We start from the raw sequence: 22,512 nt of genomic DNA, 5'->3' as shown, positions 1-22,512 counted from the left end.
AGAAGATAAGGAAGAATACATTGCTGCATAAGGATAGTATGCATCCTCACCACATCCTCAGGATTGTCCTGACAGGACAATTCCTGAGGATGATGAGATTACACAATGACAACGCAGATTTGATACGTGCCTTTGATATGCTAAAGAAAGATTTTCTTAATAGGGGGCATCAAGAGAGGGAAATTGAGGAGTGTATTGAACTAGGTCTCAAAGAAAGGAATAATAAAGGTAAACCTTACTTTTCTGAAACATCTAACACAGTGCATTTAAAACAGGAGTTGAGTAATAGAAGGAATATTAGGTTTCCATTAACTTTTTCCAGTGATGTGAATGTCTTTTGTGACATTATAAAAAGACACTGGAATATCCTTTATGCCGACACCAAGTTGAGGGATATAATAACTAGTACACCATCCTTCTCTTTTAGGAATAATTTGTCCATTAAGAGACAACTTTGTTATAGAAAAGCTGTATCGCCATATGTGGAATCTCAGAGGAAGGGTACATATCCTTGCAGACACTGTCGTGCTTGCAAATATATTTTTAGTGGCCCCCACTTTATGCATCCGTTATATAATTTCTCCATGGATTTTCCTTTCTATGCTGACTGCAGCAGCAGGAATATAGTATATTATTGTATTTGTACTATATGCAGTGTCTTCTATGTGGGGAAGACCAATCGTTCCCTAAGAGAACGTGTGCTCGAACATTTAAGGGATATTAAGAATAAGAAGAGCACTAGCGCTTTAGCAAAGCATGTTGAGTCATATGGGGAGCACCACTATTTTAAATTTTTTTCTGCTTGAATTAATTTGTATAGAGTTAAGGGGAGGGGACATTATTAATAAAACCGAGGCTAGTGAGCAGAAATGGATAATATTTTTAGAGCTGATATTTATCCAGGCATTAATTATATGGTCTCTCTTAAGCCTTTTCTACTTCAGAGACCCCTGAAACATTAACATGTGCATTTTACTTCAAGTGCAATGATCTATTTGATTGATGTGAGTTTTTTATTGGTTGAATGATTTTATAAATAGCAATGTTTTTTGAAAATGCTTGTCTGATGAAGCGGTATTTGAACTGTGAAAGCGCTAACCATTAAACGGCTGTTGTTTTATTTTCCGCCTTGTTGGTATTCTGCTTTATTTTATTTTACACTCAAAATTAGGAAGCATGAATTTCTCCCACAAGAAACTGAAATTTCATGGAGGAATGGTATTCTTTATAGATGATCTCAAGAGAAAGATGCCCTACACAAAGGTTTTGCAAACCTTTAAAAAAGTTGAGGCCAAAAATATGAGCCATGGAAGTTGGAGACAGTGGCTAAAGAACCCTTAACACAGCAGTAACACAGCCGTGAAGAAAATATTTGTGAAAGTTATTCTAAAACTGAAGGTACAGCTACCATACAAATCTCAAGACCTTCAGATGAAGCCATACAGCACAATGTGTTCATTTATTTTTGCGAGTTCTCCTAGTATTGGATTTTTAATCTGTACCACCATGTATGAAAAGGTGGGATTATTAGCCAGCAATGAAACTGGATGTAGGGAGTAAAGATCTGGATGAGGCTTAATGGAAGGTACATTTATTCTAGGGAGTGTGGAGAGGAGTATTCCTGAGATTGGCAAGAGTCCTACATGGCTCATTTGTTCCTGTAAGGGAATCTTGAAGAGACTCAAGTGGCAGGGAAAGGAGAAGCTTGCTGGTCCTGGAGGGCAACCTACTTTATCCTTTGGGAGCAATCCTCTACTCACTCAGCAGTCCTTCTACCCTCTGCTATTACTGTCTCCCAAGCGGATGTCTCCTAGCAATCTACACCATGACAGAGCAGAGCAGGCTTGGTAAACTCAAACTCCACTAGGTAATATCTAGTGTTCCCACTAGAAATCATCCATGTGAGATGACACAGCCACCTCTCTCCACACCTATTCAAACTTAATTAACCTGCACCAGCTTCACGGCATTATTCCAGTATGCCATGAAGCTGGCTGACTGACCTAGAGTGTTTTATATTCTTTCTATATGTTAACCAGGTGAGCTTAAACTCTAAGTTCAAAAGACTGGGATACTAAAAGCAAGAGCTCACAAAAGTTACTGTAGCATCCCAGACAAAGTCTGTTAGTTGTAGACAGGTATGTGGGCATAGGATAATACCAGAACCTGCAGCTCAGGATGAACCTTCAGCAGAGTTACAGACCACTCTCCTGGTGGGATTCAAAACAGCATTCTCCTCATCTTCAGCACTGGGAATAGGGAGCTTGGTGGTTAAGTCTGTGTGTTTCTTCTTGCATGTGTGCTTTCTAGTTATCACTTTTATTAAATTAATTTTGAATCCAAATACATACACCACAATTACAACAATGAACATTAAGAAAACATAACATACAACTTTGATGGATAACTTTCTCTACACAATCTCCAGCAATGAACATTAATAAAACATCACATACAACTTTGTTAGGATACCTTTCTCTGCAACACCTTGCATTTAAAGTGATCTCAATCTGTATAATAAACTTTATACAAAAGCCATGCCTACCTCAGACTTCATTGTTTGCCAAAATCAATAGTTTTCATCTCAGTCTACGTTGCATTTTTCCTCAGCACATCAGCTGGTCATACCACACCTAACAGAAGGTTTTATATACTTTCTTTATCACAGTCATTTTTGTACTTGTACCATAACTATGGCACCCATTTATTTAAATATTTCCGATGAGAATTACTCTGCATTGCTTTATTTTCCAACTCTGACATCTCATCCATTTGACATACCATATCCTGAAATGGCAGAACCATTAGTAATTTCCACCTAAAGACCACTGCCTTTTTAGGTGTTATTATAACCAAACTAACAATGCTTTTTGATATTTATGCACATCATTTATGTAATGATATCCAAAAATTGTATTTTGCCAGAGTTAAAATGACACATTTGTAATGCTTGCCTAAAAGTTTTCAATTCATTAAAATTACAAAAAAATGTTCCCATTTCTCTCTCTCTCTCTGTATTTATTTACGTTTGTTAACCGGCGTAGTACACTAACTACTAAAGAACATTTGCAGGTACAGCCAGGGTGAATAAGATTCACATAAGTTTTTTTTTTTAAACAAAAAACATATTTATTAAATTATCGCGTATAACATAGGCAATCACATATTTATATAAAAGAAAACAAAACAAACTGACAATTTTAATTGTAAACATTATATATCACAAATCGTATTGCATAATATTTGCAGCTAAAATATCACTTATAATCTATCCAATCATTGTCAAACGTTACATAGCTCATTCAAATCCTGCTTTCTTTTAAACCTCGTTCCTCTTCTGCATGTATTGTTCCCACATATCTCATTTCTTTTCTGTGTAATTTGCCCCTACACTTTTCTAATGTTCCCAGTTTTAGTTGTTTTATCTCTGCTACCAAAGTCACTATTTCTAGTACAGTTGGTTTAGAATTTGTCTTCTATTTTTAAGTAATTGCTTTGGGGCAGCTACCATAATTAGATTCAGCAAGGCTTTAATGTCTAGGCAATTCCGATTCTGTATCATAGCTCAAATAATTTCCTTAGTTAAACCAGTTTGCTCACCCAGTATCTCTGACAGAGTAGTCTGCAGAACTCTTTAAAGTCTGCCAACTCATTACACTTTCAGAAAATATGTTTCCAATTATCTCTTTCTTCCCCATCACACCTCCATTTGCTGTCTACCAGAGTAAAAATTATTTGGAGTCTAATTGGGATATAAAAACACCTCCAAGCAAAGATTCTAAATCTTCTAAGACTTTGTTGCATATTTGGGAGACATGCATACATCCTCACATTGTTTCTTTGTGAACTGCTTATCCAATGCCTCTTCCTAACCCTTTTGAACCTCCTCTGATTGATTCTTACCGTTACAATACTTTGTGTGCTCTACTAATTCTTCCATTTTTTAACAGCAGCTTCTCTAAATTCTAGTAAAAACTCTACCAGTGCTGGTGTTTCCCTTAGGATCCCCCTATTTCTTTCTCTTTGCCTATACTGTGATATCAATCTGTGACAGGGAAGGCAATCTCTGGCCTGCAGTCCAAATAAATTCTTGGCATCTTCCCATTTTATTACCTTTCCCTCTCAATACCTTTGTTCTTTTGCCAATTTTTTCCAATAAATTTCAGCCCCCTCTTGCCTATTGTCTGTATCCCTAATTGCAGTCATCCCTCTCAGCAGAATCTCTTTTCTCCACTCCCGTGTTGGCTTAGTTTTTAGAATATATCTCCTGCTACTTTATGAATATAATATTGTGCATGATTATCATTACTCTCCTTAAACATCTGCATCCCACATCCCAGTCTCTCCTTGTTTCTTGAGCTCCCCCCCGTTTCATCATCATCCCCCTCTACTTTGAATTATAGGTTTCTTTTTGTGCTACATATAGGAGCCTTAACTGTATAGTTCTGAAATACCCTTTCAAATCAGGTAATCCCAAACTATCTTGTTCTATTGGAAGAAATAGCTTTTTCCACTTGTTGCTTGCTGTCTTCCCCTCCCAGATAAAGTCCTCTTTAGTAATTGCTATCCACAACTTCTCCTATGGTTGATAAAAATATGCCTGATCTGTGTATAAAACTAAAGGGACTAAAAACATTTTAACTGCTTGTATTTTACTATCGATATCTATATAACAGAGCTTCCAATTTCTCAGTTTTGGTTATCTTTTTGTCTGTTCTCTTCCCACATATCCTTAGCTGTCACACCAGAATTCATTTTAATCCGTACTCCTAATTCATTTTATCATGTTCCCATAAATATGGATATTTCTGAACCAATGTGTGTGTGGGTACATAGTTTGCAGCTATTGCCTTTGCTTTAACTTCATTAATTCTGTACCCCGAAAAGACATGAAACTGCCTGAAAATGTTCCACAACACTGAAGTGCCTTTTTATGGTTTTATCAGGTATAAAATAATATCTGCAAATTGAGCCACCTTTTCTTGACTACCATTCTAATTATATCCTCGAATTTCTGAGTCTCTTATTTTCTTCGTCAATGGTTCTAAATATAATGCAAACAACAAAAGGGAAAGAGGACAACCCTGTCTGGTTCCTCTGCTCAAAAAGAAATTATCGGAGGGGAACTCACCCACTTCAGTTTTTGCCTCTGATCCCTCATAATCAACCTTATAATGTTATCAGGGAATGCAAATGCTTCCATTGCCCTGCTCAAACTCCCAGCTTACTCTGCCAAATGTTTTCTCTGCATCAAAACCCACCAACAACAGTGGTATTTTCTTACATTCTGCTTCCCTCTGGATCACAATGTCCTGTTAATGTTGTCAGATGTTTGCCTCCCTTCCACAAAACCACATTGATCTATATCAATTTTGTCATCATATTTGCCATTCTTACAGCTATTATAGGCAAACACTTTATAATCATGGTTTAAGATTGAAATGTGCCTGTATGAAGCTGGATCAGATGGGTCTTTACCCTCTTTAGGTATTCCAGCCAGCACCACTTTCTCCCAGAATGATGGTGCTTCTCTTCCTCTTAAAATACTGTTAAACATAACCTTCCAGATCTTTCAGTTTTTCCCTCCTAGCTTCCAAATTTCCCACCGGAATACCATCTATTCCTGGGGACTTTCCTCTGCATTGGTTATACACCACCATTTTACTTCATCTCCTCCTATCCTAACAGTTAGTAACTGAGCCTCTTCTACCTCTAACCTTGGCATATTTAATTATTCCATAAACATTTCATTTTGTACCTTTCCTGGAGTTCCATATTTTACTGTTTTATGCAGTCTTTCATAAAATTTTCTAAATATTTCTAATACATCTACAGGATCTCTTGTTATCTTCTTTGTTACAGGCTTCCTAAGCCTGGCAACATGGCTTTCTACTTTTTGTTGCCTGAGTCGTGCTAAAAGTTTTTGCAACTGTTATCAAAAACAGTTGCTTAACAGCAATCTTTCTAAACACATGCATATTATTGAGGTAATCCCTTATTTTCTGTTTAGATCTCTGCAATTGCTCCTCCACTCATTCCGTGAGACTCCCCCACTCCACAATACACCAAAAATTGTCTGTTCCTCTAAACAGTTCCCAACACTTCTGAACAATATCTCCGTCTCTTTCATTTCTACTTCATTTCCATACTTCACCCCACGCCAAAGCGACATTTTCCGAAGAAATTTCTATCCTCTTTAACAACTCCTGAACAACTTCTATCACCCATTCCCCAAATTTCTCTCCCTTCAATGGATAAGTGGGAAAGCACCAGTGTCTCACCCTTACCTCACCACCCTCTGTTCCCACTCTAGTATTCACTGCCGCATTATCTGAAATAGTCATTGGATGCGCATCAAAACTCCTGTCACTTCCCCGTGAGCTCATGTCAAATGCCACAACTTTCAGTCTTATTGAAGGCCCTCAAGCAAAAAAAAATACACCCACAATAAAGGTTTAATAATTACAGGAGACACAACAATCACTGATAAAACTTGATATATACACTACAGTGATGAATGAAATACATAACTATAAAGACAATTTCTCCACAGGAGACACAGTAAAAGACTGTTATAAGGAGATGAAACAGAGAAGAGTGGAGCTGAGGTAGGTATAAAGGAGGCAAATTATGTGACAGTTCCATGAGGGGGAGCAGGTGCGATTAGTACGTTGAAAAGGTTGTGCAAATCTTTGAGGACTGAGGGAGGAGAGGAAGAATGCCAAAGTTTAGTTTCCAGAATAGAAAGGGTCCTTTTAGTGAACTGGAGGTTTGATCTTGGGGTGAAGAGAGATGCAGGAGAAGATTATGAGTACTGCAGTAGGTTGTATGTGGAGTTTATTATTTTTTTCTGGAGTTTAGCTGAGACAAGGGGTGAAACTGTTAAGGAGAAGCAATGTGAACAGACATGTTCCAAGTAGGATGATAGCTCTCTGCTTAATAGAGAGTTATTTGGCTTTGTTTAGAGTGTGGCAATGTTTTTTTTTTTTTTTTTTTTTTTTGCAGGGGAGGGGGGTGATAAAGCGTCAAATGAATCTGGAAATGGTTTTTGTGTTTTTTGTAGAGGTTAAGGCAAAGATGAGAAGGCCATATGCAAGCTGGAACAGTAGGACTCCTTTTCCTATCACTGCCTTTGCTCAGAAGAATAGAAATGGAGAGATACTTTTGGACCAGAAGAAAGTGAAGTTTATTTTAGCATATGTTTCTCTATGAGGGAATGGGAATTCAGGGAAGAGGCAAGCCAGAGGCAGTAGTACCTGAATGGGTTGGAATAGTGGTACAGAAACCATGGTATTAATACATCTGAGATAGAAAGGAGTTGGTTCAAATGCTTTTGAAAAGATATTCTGTGTCTTCGTGCATAACATATTTGATGTAGAGGGGGGGGTTGGCTGGGAAGAGATGAGGTATGATGAAAATGAGAAAGATGAAGTTACTGATTTCATGCAAAATGCCATTGGGAGGTGGGAAGCATTTGCCACATTGTACAAAGCAGCTCGGGTCTGAGTGAATTTCGGATTTACTTCTTGTGATGATGTTAACTTCTATCCAGAATCTCTTTGGGAAGTATTCGAGCTGACTATGGATTTATGCAGGTAGGACACATGCCTTCTGAAGGACTGTTTGGATGCATTTCTAAGAGTGGTGAATTTCGTGTGGCTGTTAAAGGAGAAGTCTAATTTCCATGTGAGCCAAGCCTCTTCCCAGAATTTTAATAACTGCTTGACTTCTTTGAATATCTAATTTTGTTTTGTAGTTTATAGTCATTTTGTCTCTGAAAAAGAGGTCTTGGAGTTGAAGCAGGGTAGAAGTCAGGGAGGCAGATGTATATTTGTGTCCTCGGAAAATATCAAGAACCAGCAAAGGAGGTTTAGATAATTTTCAACTTGGATATTCAGTCAGGTGTTTAAGATCTGAATGCCTTTAAAACAAGTAAAAGTTCTATAGATTTGTAAATCTGATGGGGCAATACTCACTAAGTGATGGTGAAAGAAGAGATATGATGGGCAGACATGTCTGCATTTAAATATCTTCAAAATGTGCTATTAACTAGTATAAATATTTTTTGTAATCTGTTTGGAGTGTAAACATACTCACTGAGTCAGTTCCATGCAAATTAACAACACTTGCTTTCTTTGTGGCATACTTGAGGGTCACACAAATCTTAATCCATTGTTCTCATACTCTGTATTGGTATACCCTTCACTGCATTCGATCGCTGTGACTTGTATCATGCAGGCCAACAAAACACTCTAGTCCCCCCCCCCAATTGGGGTGCAACTGTGAGATAAATGTTACTAGAGAGGAGTGTAGGCCAAAACCTCTACATGGGGGGGGGGGGGTGCAGCGTGTTGCCCTCTGCAGAAGAAAAAAAAAAGCCTCTGCTTTTACCTATTTTTCCAGTTGTACTTCTTAATGATAAATACAGTTATGCAAGTAAACTTACCATAACAGTAGATCTTCAAATGATCACTGTCAGAGTAGCCTTAGCTATACTGGTTATATCCTGCATAGGATACAACAGCCAGCTTCCAAAGCTTCAGAGCACATTCAACAGATCCAAACCATCAGTCAGCTTGAGCTGAACTGAATAAAAAGACAGACTTAGGTGCCAAGCCCTTCAGATGGCTCATGCAGGCAGAAAGGGTGTGGAGCCCTGAAAGGACTATGCTAGGAACAACAATAAAATGTCTACACCCTGGCATAAGCAACATACTAGAAAATAAGGGGGAAAGAGGGAGGGGGCAGCTACTGGAGCAGTGATGATTGGAACATCTACTGTTATGCTGTTTTCTTACAAAACTGTACTACATTCATCACATTGCTCACTGCTGCTGTAGCCTTTAGATTTGTACATTTGAGAGGTGGAAAGAGAAGTGTTCAGGAGCACCTGAAGAATGTTCAAAGAAAACCCTAATCAAGAACTACAGAAGAATTAAGCTTGTAATGCTTTGGAAAAGTAAGTACTGGGGACTAAGTTGCTGCTTCTAGAATACCTCTAGAATACAACCCCCTACAAAAAGACATAGATGAAGCCTAGGATCTAGTTTAGTTGGCTTTGACCCTGCCTGGAATAGTTTTCTTGTGGTGAAAATAACAAAAGTTAATAGCCTTAGACAACATTTTGGAAATAGTTTGCTTTGACATAGATTGCCCCTTCATCTTACCTTTACAAGAAATTAACTGACCCGAAGATCTGAATTATTTAGTTCTGTCAAGATAGTACATCAATTGTCTCTGGACATCCAAGGTATGAAGCATCCTCTCTCTCATTTTTAGTTTCAGGAAAGAAAACAGGGAGATGGATTGTTTGTTTTAATGTAAACTTGGATAAGACTTTAGGTAAAAAGGAGGATTAGTTCTCAATTAAACCCTATTCCTGCGGAAAATGAGATAGGGTTTTGCTCTGACAGAATGCAGGATGCCTGTAGAGTGAGACTGTGCTGCTAAGATGTATTCCAAGCTAACATGGCTACTAGCTTGCAAAGGAGGTATGACCAGGCCCACCTTGCTTGTTGATATGACTTGGACCCCCCTCTTGCTTGTTGAAACTACATGACTGTGGTATTACCTGTAACAACTTGAAGAGGTCCCGGGACCACAGATGATCAAAGAATTGAGTGCATTGATTAGGGCAAGCATCTCCATTATATTTATGCACTTGCATCTGTTCCTGGTGTACCACACATCCTGCTCTTTTATTCCTTGTGAAATTGCTCCCCAAGAAGAGTCAGAGGCTTCTATGGTAACGGACTGCTTTGGAATGGAGGGAGAAGGGGAGACCTGGATTTAGGGATATTTGCCGTCTCTATCAAGTGATTTCTCTTCTGAAAAACTTCAGCACTGGGATTTGAAAAGACAAAGGATGTTGGTATTGGAACCAAAAAGAATTCAGATACCATACTACAAGTCTTGACTGGGTTATCATGAGAATCAGAGACCCAAAATCCTAAGGTATTCCCTTTCAGTGACGTGCACAGATACTTGTGTTAAAATGTATCAACAGTGTTATTATAACTGATTAAATGTTTATGTTTAAACAAAAAAAATCTGGAAGGGAAGAGTAGAGGTTTTGAAATTGTTCTATAATTTCCAAATACTGCAACAGATTTTAACAAAACTCTGTGTATTGTACCAGAGTCAGGTGATCAAATGTGATGTCATTCCATAACCAGCACTGAGAGGATGGAACTCACACAGCAGTTTGTTTTGTTTTCTTTGGAACCTGATATAAACTCTACTACAGTTATCACAATCAGTTCAGTTCAGCAGCTGGAAGCTCATCACCTTGCCTTGCTGTATTAAGTTATTTAGGGAACAGTTATTGTTTAGACAGTCAGGAAATAGTGAGATTAGTTGAGTATTATTTTTCTGCATCACTTTGAATCTGTCCAATTGTGTTATTTTTTAGTTCTCCTGTGATTGAAACTCTGATGTTTGTTGTACTTTTGATATTTTGTATTCTAATGTTTCTATTTTATTATTTATTATTAAATGTTTATATCTTTCATTGTGGCTGGTCTTTTAGAGATTACACTTAACATCTTGACAGTACCTGTGTTTATTTTAGTGACATCTTGGCCACTCTGAAAAGCCTGGCTACTTTGGTTACATGCTACCAATTATGTTAGTATTGGTTTTACTCAGTACAGTGGGATACCTTGGTAAGAGCCTGATACTGGTTGTCTGATGGCAGTAAGGTTAATTTATAGTCTGGGCAGAAGGGGTACAGCTAGTAAATCTGTAACAGCCTTTCCTAGGAGAGAGAGAGAGAGAGAGAGAGAGAGAGAGAGTGTGTGTGTGTGTGTGTGTGTGTGTGTGTGTGTGTGTGTGTGTGTGAAAATCAAATACCCAGGTGTGGGTGTGTCAGCTACTTGGAAATGGGACACAATGCTCCAAAGTGAGTCTTGGTTGGGATCTGGAGAGACAGAGTCCAGTCCCAGTAGAGCATGTTCCCTGTGTGCTCCTGGGGGGAATTGTGTTTGATGCAGAGAGCTGCATTTGAAAATACTGTGTAGATCCATTTGTGATTTTAGTGACCATATCTCACAAGTGTCAGTGGTGAGGATTGAGGCTCCTTGATTACTGGCCCAGGGTGGACAGAGTCCATCACACGGTGATTGAAGTCTAAGTGGAATATATACTTACACATACACACACACACACATATATATATATATATATATATATATATATATATATATATATATATATATATATACACACACACACGCACGTCTATATATTTTATAATATACATACACACACACACACACACATACATATATATATATATATATATATATATATATATATATATATGTCTGTGTGTGTGTGTGTGTCTGTGTGTGTGTGTGTAAGAAAAGTTATTTTAACTGAGGTGTCTAGCTGACACTTCAGGAGCACAATCCTGTGTGAAGGAGTCAAAAAAGACTTTTGAATGTTCTCTTGGACCCCCAGGGTGTTTAAGTGATCTCTCACCCAAGTGAAAGATTCCTTAGAAAAGACTCTTCAAAGGTAAACAGGCCATCTAAACATGGAAAAATGCAGATATCTTGTAACATGCAATGATATATAACTGGAGCAAGTCACTTTGTGGAGACACTTAATGCAGTGGATAGTCCAAAACGGTATGGCAGAGAACTGATCATGTGATACAGACATACAAAACCTTAACACCTGACGTCTGGATGACTAGGGATGTGATAAGCATTTTTTTAAATCTAGTGTTACCAGTAAACTTGAATGAGGAAGAAGAGGTAAAAGATTGAGATGTTACATCATTTTGAACTTGGACAATATCATAAACAGGTTTAGGAAAGAAAGATCCAGAACTAGTCTACAAGCATTTTCTTTTTTGGCACTAAAAACATCCTTGACTAAAAACATTTCCCCACCTGGAAAGGAGCAACTGGTTTTATCACTCCCTGGGACAGTATGTGATGAAGGGCAGGTAGAAATAAGAGAGTTTTGGTCTGGTAGGTGAGGAATTACTTCCTGAAAAGGAGGAATGTCCTCTCACTGCCATCTGTATTCATTGCTGAATGATCTTCAGAACCCATTTTTCTGAAACTATATGTTGCCAAAGAGAAAAGTGGAGAGTCAGACTTCCTGGGAGGGAAAGGAGGCTGCCAGGGTGGGAGGGGAAAACAATGTCCCTTTAATAGTCATTCTGGCTTGTTGAACTGTCCTTAATTTTTTGGGTTTACTGAATTCTTTTTGGAATCTACTTGCCATTTCTGGTTATCTGTTTGCCTGCATTTTATTGAGGCTGCTTTTTTTTTTGCCCAAACTGAATAAGGGGTTGGAGGTTCCTTTAGAAAACTTGGAAAAGGAATGCTGAAAATTCTTAGAGATTAACTGTAGCAACTTACCCGCTTCATCACACTTTTTGATCTCCTCTGCAGCAGGGGAACCAAAACCTAAACCTCTATCAGAAGGAGAATTTAAAATCTCATTTTTACATCATCTGTGAGTTTCTGGGAACGTAGCCAGACAAGTCTCCTCAAAACAGTATCGGTGGCCACAGCCCTGGAAGAAGTATCAACTGAGTGATATAAACACTAAACAATGAATACTGACCTACACAACTGAAGAAACTAAATTACTTAAATAAGATCCTCCTCATAAGAGGAAGCTGCAGACAAAAAATATTCTTCAAATGTTCACAATTAGTCAAAATAAACTTTACAAGCTTGATAATTCAAAATTCTGAAAATCAAAGTTGCAGAAGCACACGCCTTTTTCATATACTTATCAATAACCATCCCATCCTTATAAGAAAGATCAGAATTTTAACTAAATGTTCAACACAGTAGGATTAACTAAAGCTATAGCTGATGGGTCAATTTTGGGAAGAGTGTATAAAAACTTAAATGACTGAAGAACTTTATACAGTCTGTCTGCCTTTTTGGAGTAGCTGGCTATCAAGAAAATTGCAGGCATAAGTGCAGGAATGGGTGAAGGTTCTGGAAATTCATTCTGCAACAGTTCATAGTACTTTTTGAGTGACTGGGCAACCCTAGTGGCACATTCTGGCAATAGCCTCAGAGAAACAGAAACATCCACATGGAGGATCAGAAACTGAGCTCTCTTCTGAGTTTGACTCAGAAATCTGAGGAGAAGACCCTGTGTATCTGTCCCTTCATCTTACAGTCCAGATTCAGAATCTCTTCAGAAAAAGAGGCATCACTTTTTCTTTTACCAGAAAGCACATTACAAGAAGGATCAACAGCCCAAATTAAACCCTGAGCCAGACCCCATAAGCTATTCTTGCAGAAGAAGTTTTAAGTAGTGGCAGATCCATGTTTAATTTTCTGTTTCATTATGGCAGGAAAAAAATGGGCCAATGGTGTTATTAATGGCAACAGTCACTTGTCATTGTTTGTTCCTCAGACCATTCATCTTTTACCCAGGATCCCACTAGTGTAGCATCTACAGCCACTAAGGAACAGGGGATAGCCATATCCTCTGCAGCTGTTAGGTTCTCCTCAGTAGGCAAGGGAGAGCCACTCTTGTGGGTCCAGGGAGAGGGAAGAAGGAAGCCATCCCAGTTTTGTCAGAATGCTCCGTCAGTTTGTGGTAAAGCTGAGACAAAGTGCTAGCCTGCTGTGGTGGCTAAGGCAGCTTATCTAACTTTTTCTTTTCATGGCTGGAAGAAGAACGGACCATGGAACCCTTAGTTTGTTCAATGTTCAAGCCAAAAATAGTGCCTCTTTCCTGGAAAAAAAAACTAGCAGGAAATGCCAGTAAAAATTAAAAATCTTTAAAAGCCAATTTTTCACACAAAAAAAGAATAAAAAAGCACTTTAAAACACTTCATCAAACCCAAAAAGTAAAATAAACACAATTTCTCCACAGAAATCATTTTTAATTACTTTAAACAACTTTTCAACTGACAGGAAAAAAGCGCACTCTCATTTAAAAGTACAATAGAGTCACGTGACAGTCTGTTAAAACACAAACTCCAAGCTTAAGAATAACTTTCCTGAACAAGACAGTATTATTAAACTTTTTGTTATATGGAAGGTTTTCCCCCAAAGGGAAATTATCTGCCCAGCAAAGGAACAGCAAAAGCAGACTGTCAATCCTCAAAAGCCTTAGATGAAAGTACACTTCAGTGGTAGGAAAGCTCTTTAAGGGCTTGGTGCCCAAACCTGTCTTTTTAGTCACTTTAGCTCAAGCTGAATGACATTTTGTGTGGGTAGAAGGTGCGCCAGAGCTTTGAAAACTGACCAACTGTTATATCCTATGCAGGATATAACCCAAATAGCTATGGCTATTGCAGCAGTGATCAATATGATAGACTAGTTGCTAACCTATGAATCTCTGTTCATCTGCCCCCTGAGGGCAGTTATAAGATTATCCAATTTCCCCTTCAAAGGTGTGAATCAAACCCTGTACCTTATGACTGTGAGGTAAACACCCCTTATACTAACCCTCAACACATCGGTAAATCCTGACTTCTTGTTAACCATCTCTAAATAACACAACAACCTCTATCTATACCAACTGCTAACATTTCCTAATCTCTTTTCATTTCTCCCACTGCTTTCTTTTTTTTTGTAGTTGTAACTTATAGCTTCTGCTTATCGATCTATCTTTTTACACTAATATTACTTTTCCAAGGCTCTATAAAGAACTTTGCCAACTCTTGAGGATTATGTCTCTTCCCCCCTTTTTTTAACCAAAGAAAAACATAATTATTAAATAATCGTGTATGACAAAGACAATCTTACATTTGCATGAATGAAAAACAAACCACATTAATAGAATTTTAGTTGCAAACATTATGCATCACATACCCTGTTGAGATAACTGTAGTTGCAAATATTATACATCACTTATAATATATCCAGTCACTATCAAGTATTACATAGCTCATTCAAATCCTCCATTCTTTTAAACCTCATTCCTCTTCTGCATATAATGTTCCCTAAAATTCCCATTTTTTTCCCTATATAGTTTGCTCTTTACCTTTTCTAAAGATCCCATTTCCAGTTGCTTTATCCCTGTTACAATATTCACTGCTTCTAGTAAAGCTGGTTTACACTCTAATTTCCATTTTCTACTAATTGATTTTTAGCAGCCACCATAATTAGACTCAGCAAGGCCTTCCTGGGTCTAGGCAATTCGGATTTGTGTCATAGCTCAAAAAGATAATTTCCTTAGTTACACCAGTTTGCTCACCCAGTATATCTGACAAAGCAGTTTACAGGGAATCTTTAAAGTCTGCCAACCCATTACACTCCCAGAAAATATCTTCCCAGTTACCTCTTTCTGCCCCATCACACCTCCAACATTTGCTGTCTACCTGTAGAAAACATCTTTGGGCTCTGCTTCTACTTGGAGTATAAAATATCTGTGTAAACACTTCCAAGCAATGCTATGGTCTGAGTCAGTCTGGAGACCTAAAAATATTAACTCATCAGGCTGGAGCTCAAATTTTCCCTTTGCATCCTCCATGTGGTTTTATTATTCCATTCTCTCAGCTGTCCCCAGAACCTATCCTCATTATATGGCTATATTATAATCTCTTACACTCTCTCTCTCTGACTAAATTCCTATTGCAAACAGATTTATTCTGTTCATCCTTTTAATTCCTTTCATTGGAAAACCTTCCTTAACAGGTTACACATTTTCAGTAGGTATGCCTTGCAATAACCATCCCCCATGTCCACAATGTAGGTTTTTTTAGTTGCCTGATAGGCCCACTTGTGGCATTTCCTTCCAACCTGTTTTATACTCCCCAAGCTGTATTAAGTATATCCATCTCAGTTGTGTAGCTCTGTAATAACCCCATAATTCTGGAATAATCAGCCCACTGTATAAACATCACTAGCTTCTCCCACACTATGTCGTTATGCTTACCTTTGTATATAAAGTCTTCCTGATTCTTCTTTTGTTATTTCCCTGTATTTATCCTTATGTGCCCTTAAACCTAAGGATAAGGCTGAACCAATGCAAGACTAGGTTGGTCATTAAATATCAATGTTTTTCAATATTATTTATTTTGTAGCCAGGACAGGTCTGCGCATTTTCCAACTCCTGAAACAAATGGGAAAAAAATAGTACCATCAGCATATAATACCATTTCAGACTAAGAACTTGCCCAGTTGTAACCTTGAATCTGAGGAGTTCTAATCAAAGTAGCCCAATGGTTGTAAGTATAATGCAAATAAAAACAGAGACACCAAACACCCTTGATGGGTTCCTCTAGTCATATGGAGCTCACAGTATACTTATACTACAAAGTGAATGAATAAACCACCTTACTCATATGTGCAAACCCTAACCTTAATCCTACCTCTGCCTCTAATCCTAACCATATTCATTATGTTACTACAAAACATTTCCCTAACAGTACCCCAGTTTGCCCAGCAGTAAATATGCACTTAACCTAAAATGTACACTTTTACTTACCTGCACTATGTAACTCAACATTATTAGATTCTCACAAATGTGCATTCAGTCATGCATGCTTTCTATACTTTGAACACTCAGAAAAAATCTTTGTATAGTACAATCGGAGCATTCTGGATTTTGAATTGCAACTATATGTATTACTTCTTGTGCAAGATTAGTGTTGAGCAACATTTAGTCCTGATAATTTCACTATAAGCCATACAATTTCTGAAAGTACTTTGACAAAACCCCTTTTGCATTGCTCCATCAAACACAGAAAAGAAAAAGAAAACGTAGGTATAACAATATCATAACCACTAGAATGAAAAGGCTGGGTGAGAAGACTTGCCACTTACACTATTAATATAGCAGTAGAAAGTGCTGATTTAGTTTTGTTGCGAAAGCCTCAGGCAGTAATGTTAATAATGTAGGCTATGTGAGGACAGAGTTTCCTGAAATGGCTGAGAATTTGATGTGGAAAATATGGAAACATGTTCAGAAGCTGCTTATGCAACTATTACATGGCTTTGGAGGATAAGACAAGCTCTGTCAAAGATGCCAACAAGCATGATTTTGTTAATGGATAAAAACTACACCAATACATTAGCTTATATAGTATATAAACTGACATTATGGTTTAGGCTAATACAAGTGCATCAGTGAAGGAAGATCCTTTAATGAATTAATATGATTAAGGTATGTGCATCACACTTGTTCAAATGTAAGCTCCTTCATGGTGGCACTACACGTGTGCGTATACACACACAAAAAACTCTGAAGATAATTACCCACAAAACTAAAGTCTGTAACCTGGCCAATCACATACCAAACTGAAGAAGAGAATATGACTAATAAAAGTAATGACTCATTAAACAACTGTCATGGAATGATTATTTACCTGCTATAGTAATAAGCCCAGTTTTGCTAACCTCCACCACATGATTACGAGAAATGGATTGGGTATCCTTAGAACTGGGATCTGTGACAAGGGGACGAATGCCACTCCAGGCTGCAAGAACATCTCCTCTTCTTACTGCGAATAAAAATTAAATAAAATTATAACAACACAGGAACTTGGTTTTGTACCATTTTTCTATTCATATCGTATAAAATTCTCACATTACCACATTAAAATGTGTATTTCCCTAATTTACTTAGAAAGCTCTCCTTACTCCAGACTGGAAAAGCTGAAAGTATTTAAGAGGACCTAGTACTTGAAAAAAATTGCAGTAAACTGCTTATTTGTAGAGAAAATGATGAAGATGGAAAAAAAGCACAAAAGGACTTTTTTTTACACAATGCACATGACTTTAAAAATAGTTTATGCATCCCACACATTTGATTTATTCTTCTCTCTCAAAACATAGAAGTCCAATTACACATCAATTACACAACTGTTAGACAACAGAGCAACTTGTTCATTCACTGACAGATTCATATCAGGAAAATAAGAAAATAGGAATAATACCAGGCAAGCAACCATGAGATACCTAACCATGTGCACCTTTAAGCAGACATACGTAAAAGTTTGTGTCACTCATTTGAGAGTGGCACCTTCTTCAGCAGTCATTTACAAATTAAATTATCATTATTCACACAATTTTTCTTAAGAACAGTGAGTTGAAAGTCTAGTTATGATTATTGCCAACTTCAGATTATTATGTGAATGGGGTTGGGAGAGTAGCCTAATAGTTAAGATGTTTGCCTTACAAACACAAGGTGCAGGGTTTGAGTCTCACAAGGGATAATTGGCTAGGCTTAAAAAATGGCTCGCAAGGGCAGTTAGCCTAGTACTAATCTATGAATCTATGAATTGCCTTTCACTAATAACTTAGAACTTTACTAATACAATGAAAATAAAAATGGCTTCTATGTCTTCTTCCCAACTTATTAGCCCAGTACAACATCATATCCAGAATCTATTTCTCAACTGGCAAGGCCCCTGTCTGATAAGAACTTTATATAAAGGTCATCCCTGGCCCTAATCAAAACAAGTGAAAGATGTAAAAGGACAGAACACTGCCAAGTGTGAAGTAACCAAATAAGACTTCTAAGAATCTTTTTTTTTTTTTTTGTTAATATGCAAAAAAAGAGTAGTATACTTCAAAGCTGTACACATGCACCATTTTATGAAAGATAAGAGGATCACATGAGAAAACTGTGAAGCATTAAGGAATTATAACAAAGCTCAACCCTTTCAATGTTTTGGGTAAAAAATGCCAGTATGGCAGATCATATTTGTACCTTTAAATTTAAAATAACAGACATTTTACATAAAAGTTCTCTTTGCAGGTAACTTTACTAATGAATTATATACAGAAATTTGACTGCGACCTTAACTTTGACCACCATGTGTCTACGGTAGCAAGAATGGCTTTCTATGTAGCGCACAGTGATAGTAAAGGCATCACCTCGAAAACAAAGGCGGTTATAACCCCTCTATACTTGGCACTAATCCAGCCCATTATTGAGTATAATACTTCATTCAGCATGAACCATACAAAGCATCTGCAGCAAATGGACAGACCTCAGAGGTTTCTAACAAAGGTCATCAAGGGATTTCAGCATGTGCCTTACACAGATTGACTAAGTCCCTGTCACTATACTCTGCAACATATAGACTTCTTAGGAGAGACTTATGCCTGGCTTACAGAGCAATCTCAGACCCAAACCTAGTTAACTTGCTGCATATCCGTAAATCAAATGGGACTAGAGCTACTCATTCCAGGGACCTAAATATGGCCTGCAACTTAAATAGGACATGATGGAGGGACAGACTTGTCTTCCCAGCAACTGTTGCATCTTTGGAATAGGCTACCAATTCATGTGAAATAGAGCACCTCTATGACACTGTTCAAGAGGAACTTGGACGAGTGGATGCAGCACCATAAATTCTTACCGGGGATAGTGCCCACAACCATTCTGGACATGGGCAGTCATTACTAAATGCAATATTGGCTATAGACTGGCATTACTATGGTATTAAATTTGATTGAAACAGCTAGGCTTGACATAACCTCTGGGTTGATAGCCTAGTAATCTCCTATGATCCTATGAAATTCTGTAGCATACTGAACTCCAAGCAGAATAAGGGAAATAGTGCAACACTGGCTTCATTATTAAACCAGCTTTGACCAACAGGCCAGTGGTTTATCTATACTGTGCAACAACTACTGTCTCATCTAGCTTTGTTTTATTTTGATTAAACTTCTCCAAGATGTACTCAAATTTTATGACTCGAAAATGGTGTACCTGAAAAATCATACTTCTGTGCTTGCTAGACATTTTTATTATTTTTTAAAAAAAAGTGTTTATTGTTTCTTCTGATTTTGTGGAATTGCTCAATATTTTTTTCATACCTATATGCTTTATGCTTTTTGACACCCACATTACTGTCCTGTAGCCTTGTTTTTGTTTCACATTTAAGCTAATGTTGGTGTAGCTTTAGACCAATTGGAAAAGGTTTAGAAGAGAGCAGTGGAGAAAATATGATGTAAGCTATAGCCCAAAACTTGGTTAGAACCTAAGGACAATGACCCACTACTGGAATTAACAGCAAAGAGTGAAGTTAGGGCAACGGAACCAGTGTTATTATGAAAGTGAATCTCAGGTGATTTTACTAACCTTGAAAATGTCATGCTACCATTAATTTAAAGTCAACATAATAACTATGGCCAGAGAGAAACTCAGCTGCACTTTTTGAGGCAGCGGCACAGGTTCCACCTCTTAACCTCCCATAGATGAGATGATTTTACTAGTTCTGCAACACAACCTAGTCCAGCTATCCCACCTTCCACCACTTATTAAAGAAAACACCTGTTCACCTGTGAGAAAGAGGAGCTTTGAGCAGGCTATCTGCCCCTGGAGGAGTGGTTTCAGCCCAGCAGTTTATTGGCCAAAAAAAAAAATACTTGTTTCCCTTTTTTTGAACTAGTATAGTCCAGTTTTCAGGTCATTGGTGAATCCAGGGCTGTGTTACAAGTTTCTGTGTTGCCCATACCTTACTTGGATAGAAGGAAGTTTCTCTGTTCACCTGTGAAAGAGGGGAGCTTTGAGCAGCCTATCTTTCCCTGGAGGAGTGGTTTCAGCCCAGAAGTTAGTAGTTTATTGGCCATTTTGGGCTAATTTCTATCTCTCTCACTCCCCTGCTATAAAAACCGCATTTGCGCAGTTTTTATGCTTGTATTCCACTCAGCAAGTGCCTTCCAGGTGTTCTGCAGAGTCTACAGCAGCAGAGAGACAAAAGAGTGACTTTGGAGTGATTAAGTATCACTTTTCTGCTTTTCTTGCTGTCTTAACTAATTCCGCCTAAAACACCAGTTTTTTAGCGTATCTGTGATTTAAAAAGCTTGTTATTGCTACATATTGTACTTATTTGCTGCCTGCACTTGAATTAATTCATTTTTGTGTTTAAATAATCTGTTTAACTGTTGTAGGCTACACACTAAAGTGCGATAGCCTTTTCTGTGCATTTAAAGTGTTGTTTTGATTGTATCTACTCTATTTTCTGAAAAAAATACTTGTTACCCGCCTTTCTGAACTAGTACAGTCCAGTTTTTAGGTTATTGCTGAATCCAGGACTGTGTTACAAGTTTCTGTGTTACTCATACCTTACTTGGATAGAAGGAAGTTTCTCTGTTCACCTGTGAGAGAGGGGAGCTTTGAGCAGCCTATCTGTCCATGGAGGAGTGGTTTCAGCCCAGAAGTTAGTAGTTTATCAGCCATTTTGGGCTAACTTTTATCCCTCTCACTTCCTTGCTATAAAAACTGCATTTGTGCAGGTTTGTGCACCGGGCAGCGCCATTTAGCTAGAGTTAAACTATTCTCGGCTCCACGAAGTCTACTCTTTAATTTTTCCCTTGGAACTAGACAAACCTTCAACTTTAGCACTTAAACCATTCATTTCACAGTCAAGCACTTGCTTAAAACTCATAGCAAGCACTAATTAACCCTAGCACTAGATCCCCCTATACTGTCCAGAAGGACAAGGCTCTCTATTCATCCCCACCAGCCAATCAGAACAACAGCTTACTCTACCTATTCAGGCATGTCCAAAGGGCAGTTTCCAGTGTACTCTCCAGTCCAACTGGTGAATCTGGGCATTTTGAGGCAATGTTACAACTGACTCATGTACACAGACAACCCTCTCCTCCTACCACCAAACACTAATATATGCGAGAGATGCAATTATACAGCCAAACTGGAGGCAAAGATCTCTCAACCCAAGACTGGAACTGACAGTCAAGAGGAGAAGGGTAATACTTGCAACACACCACCAGTCTCACATAGACCTAATAAACCAACACCGGCAAATAACACACATGAATACATGAAAACATACTCAGAGGCTCTAAATAAAAATTTACAAAAGCAACAGAGACCTCCAAAGCAGACATCCAAGCAACCTCCACACCCCATTGCCAACCATGAAACACATACTTCACAAAATCAGTATGCCACGCAATCACAGCCCTTAACACAGAATAACATACCCAACACACTAGTAATAGGCGACTCTATAGTCAGGCACACTGATGTCACACTAACTAGGCTGGACAAGGAGAAGGTTACAGTTAGCTGCCTGTCAGGTGCCAGGATCCGCCACATAACACAAGCACTCAGGTCACTCCACAACAAGTACAAATACAATTCTGTCATTGACCATGTTGGTATGAATGACCTGAGACGTACCTCCCTGGACTACATGAAAAGAGACATGGAAGAGCTCTCTGATCATGTAGCCCAGGCTGGTATGACCCTGACCCTGAGTAGCATCCTGCCCTCACCAAGAATGATGCCATGGTATAAAGAAAAAATGATCAATTTCAACAATTGGCTAAGTTTCTGGTGTCATTCAAAGGGGATCCAGTATCTGTCCACCTGGGATGACATGCTCAGCAAGCCACGTTGTTTCACAAGAGATAGCTTGCACCTGTCACCCATAGGCTTTCGAATACTGGCCAAGGCTCTTCCCGCCCCCATAATGCCTTTTTTAGGCAAGGCTCAAAAGACAAACCCACCACCATAAATAGCACAAGTAACCAAAAACAGAGTAATGCTACACAACGCCAGAAATCGAAACCTCAGAATGCACGCACTCGAGGCACT

General features: G+C 38.2%; 1 protein-coding gene across 1 annotated transcript in view; it reads right to left on the bottom strand.

The window, feature by feature from the left end:
* Window positions 1-22,512, bottom strand: part of GPD2 (glycerol-3-phosphate dehydrogenase 2) — a 2,212,620-nt gene that overhangs the window by 826,368 nt on the left and 1,363,740 nt on the right. The window contains exon 9 of the mRNA XM_044073653.1: window positions 17,303-17,437. Within this exon, the coding sequence (XP_043929588.1) occupies window positions 17,303-17,437 (135 nt within the window). The remainder of the gene's footprint in view (window positions 1-17,302; window positions 17,438-22,512) is intronic.

The sequence above is a fragment of the Protopterus annectens genome, chromosome 6.part0 (assembly GCF_019279795.1).
Source record: "Protopterus annectens isolate FY-2018-M chromosome 6.part0, PAN1.0, whole genome shotgun sequence".
In the NCBI taxonomy this organism is placed as follows: domain Eukaryota; kingdom Metazoa; phylum Chordata; order Ceratodontiformes; family Protopteridae; genus Protopterus; species Protopterus annectens.
Note: the sequence above shows the minus strand (reverse complement) of the source record. Positions and strands in the feature narration are given on the sequence as shown.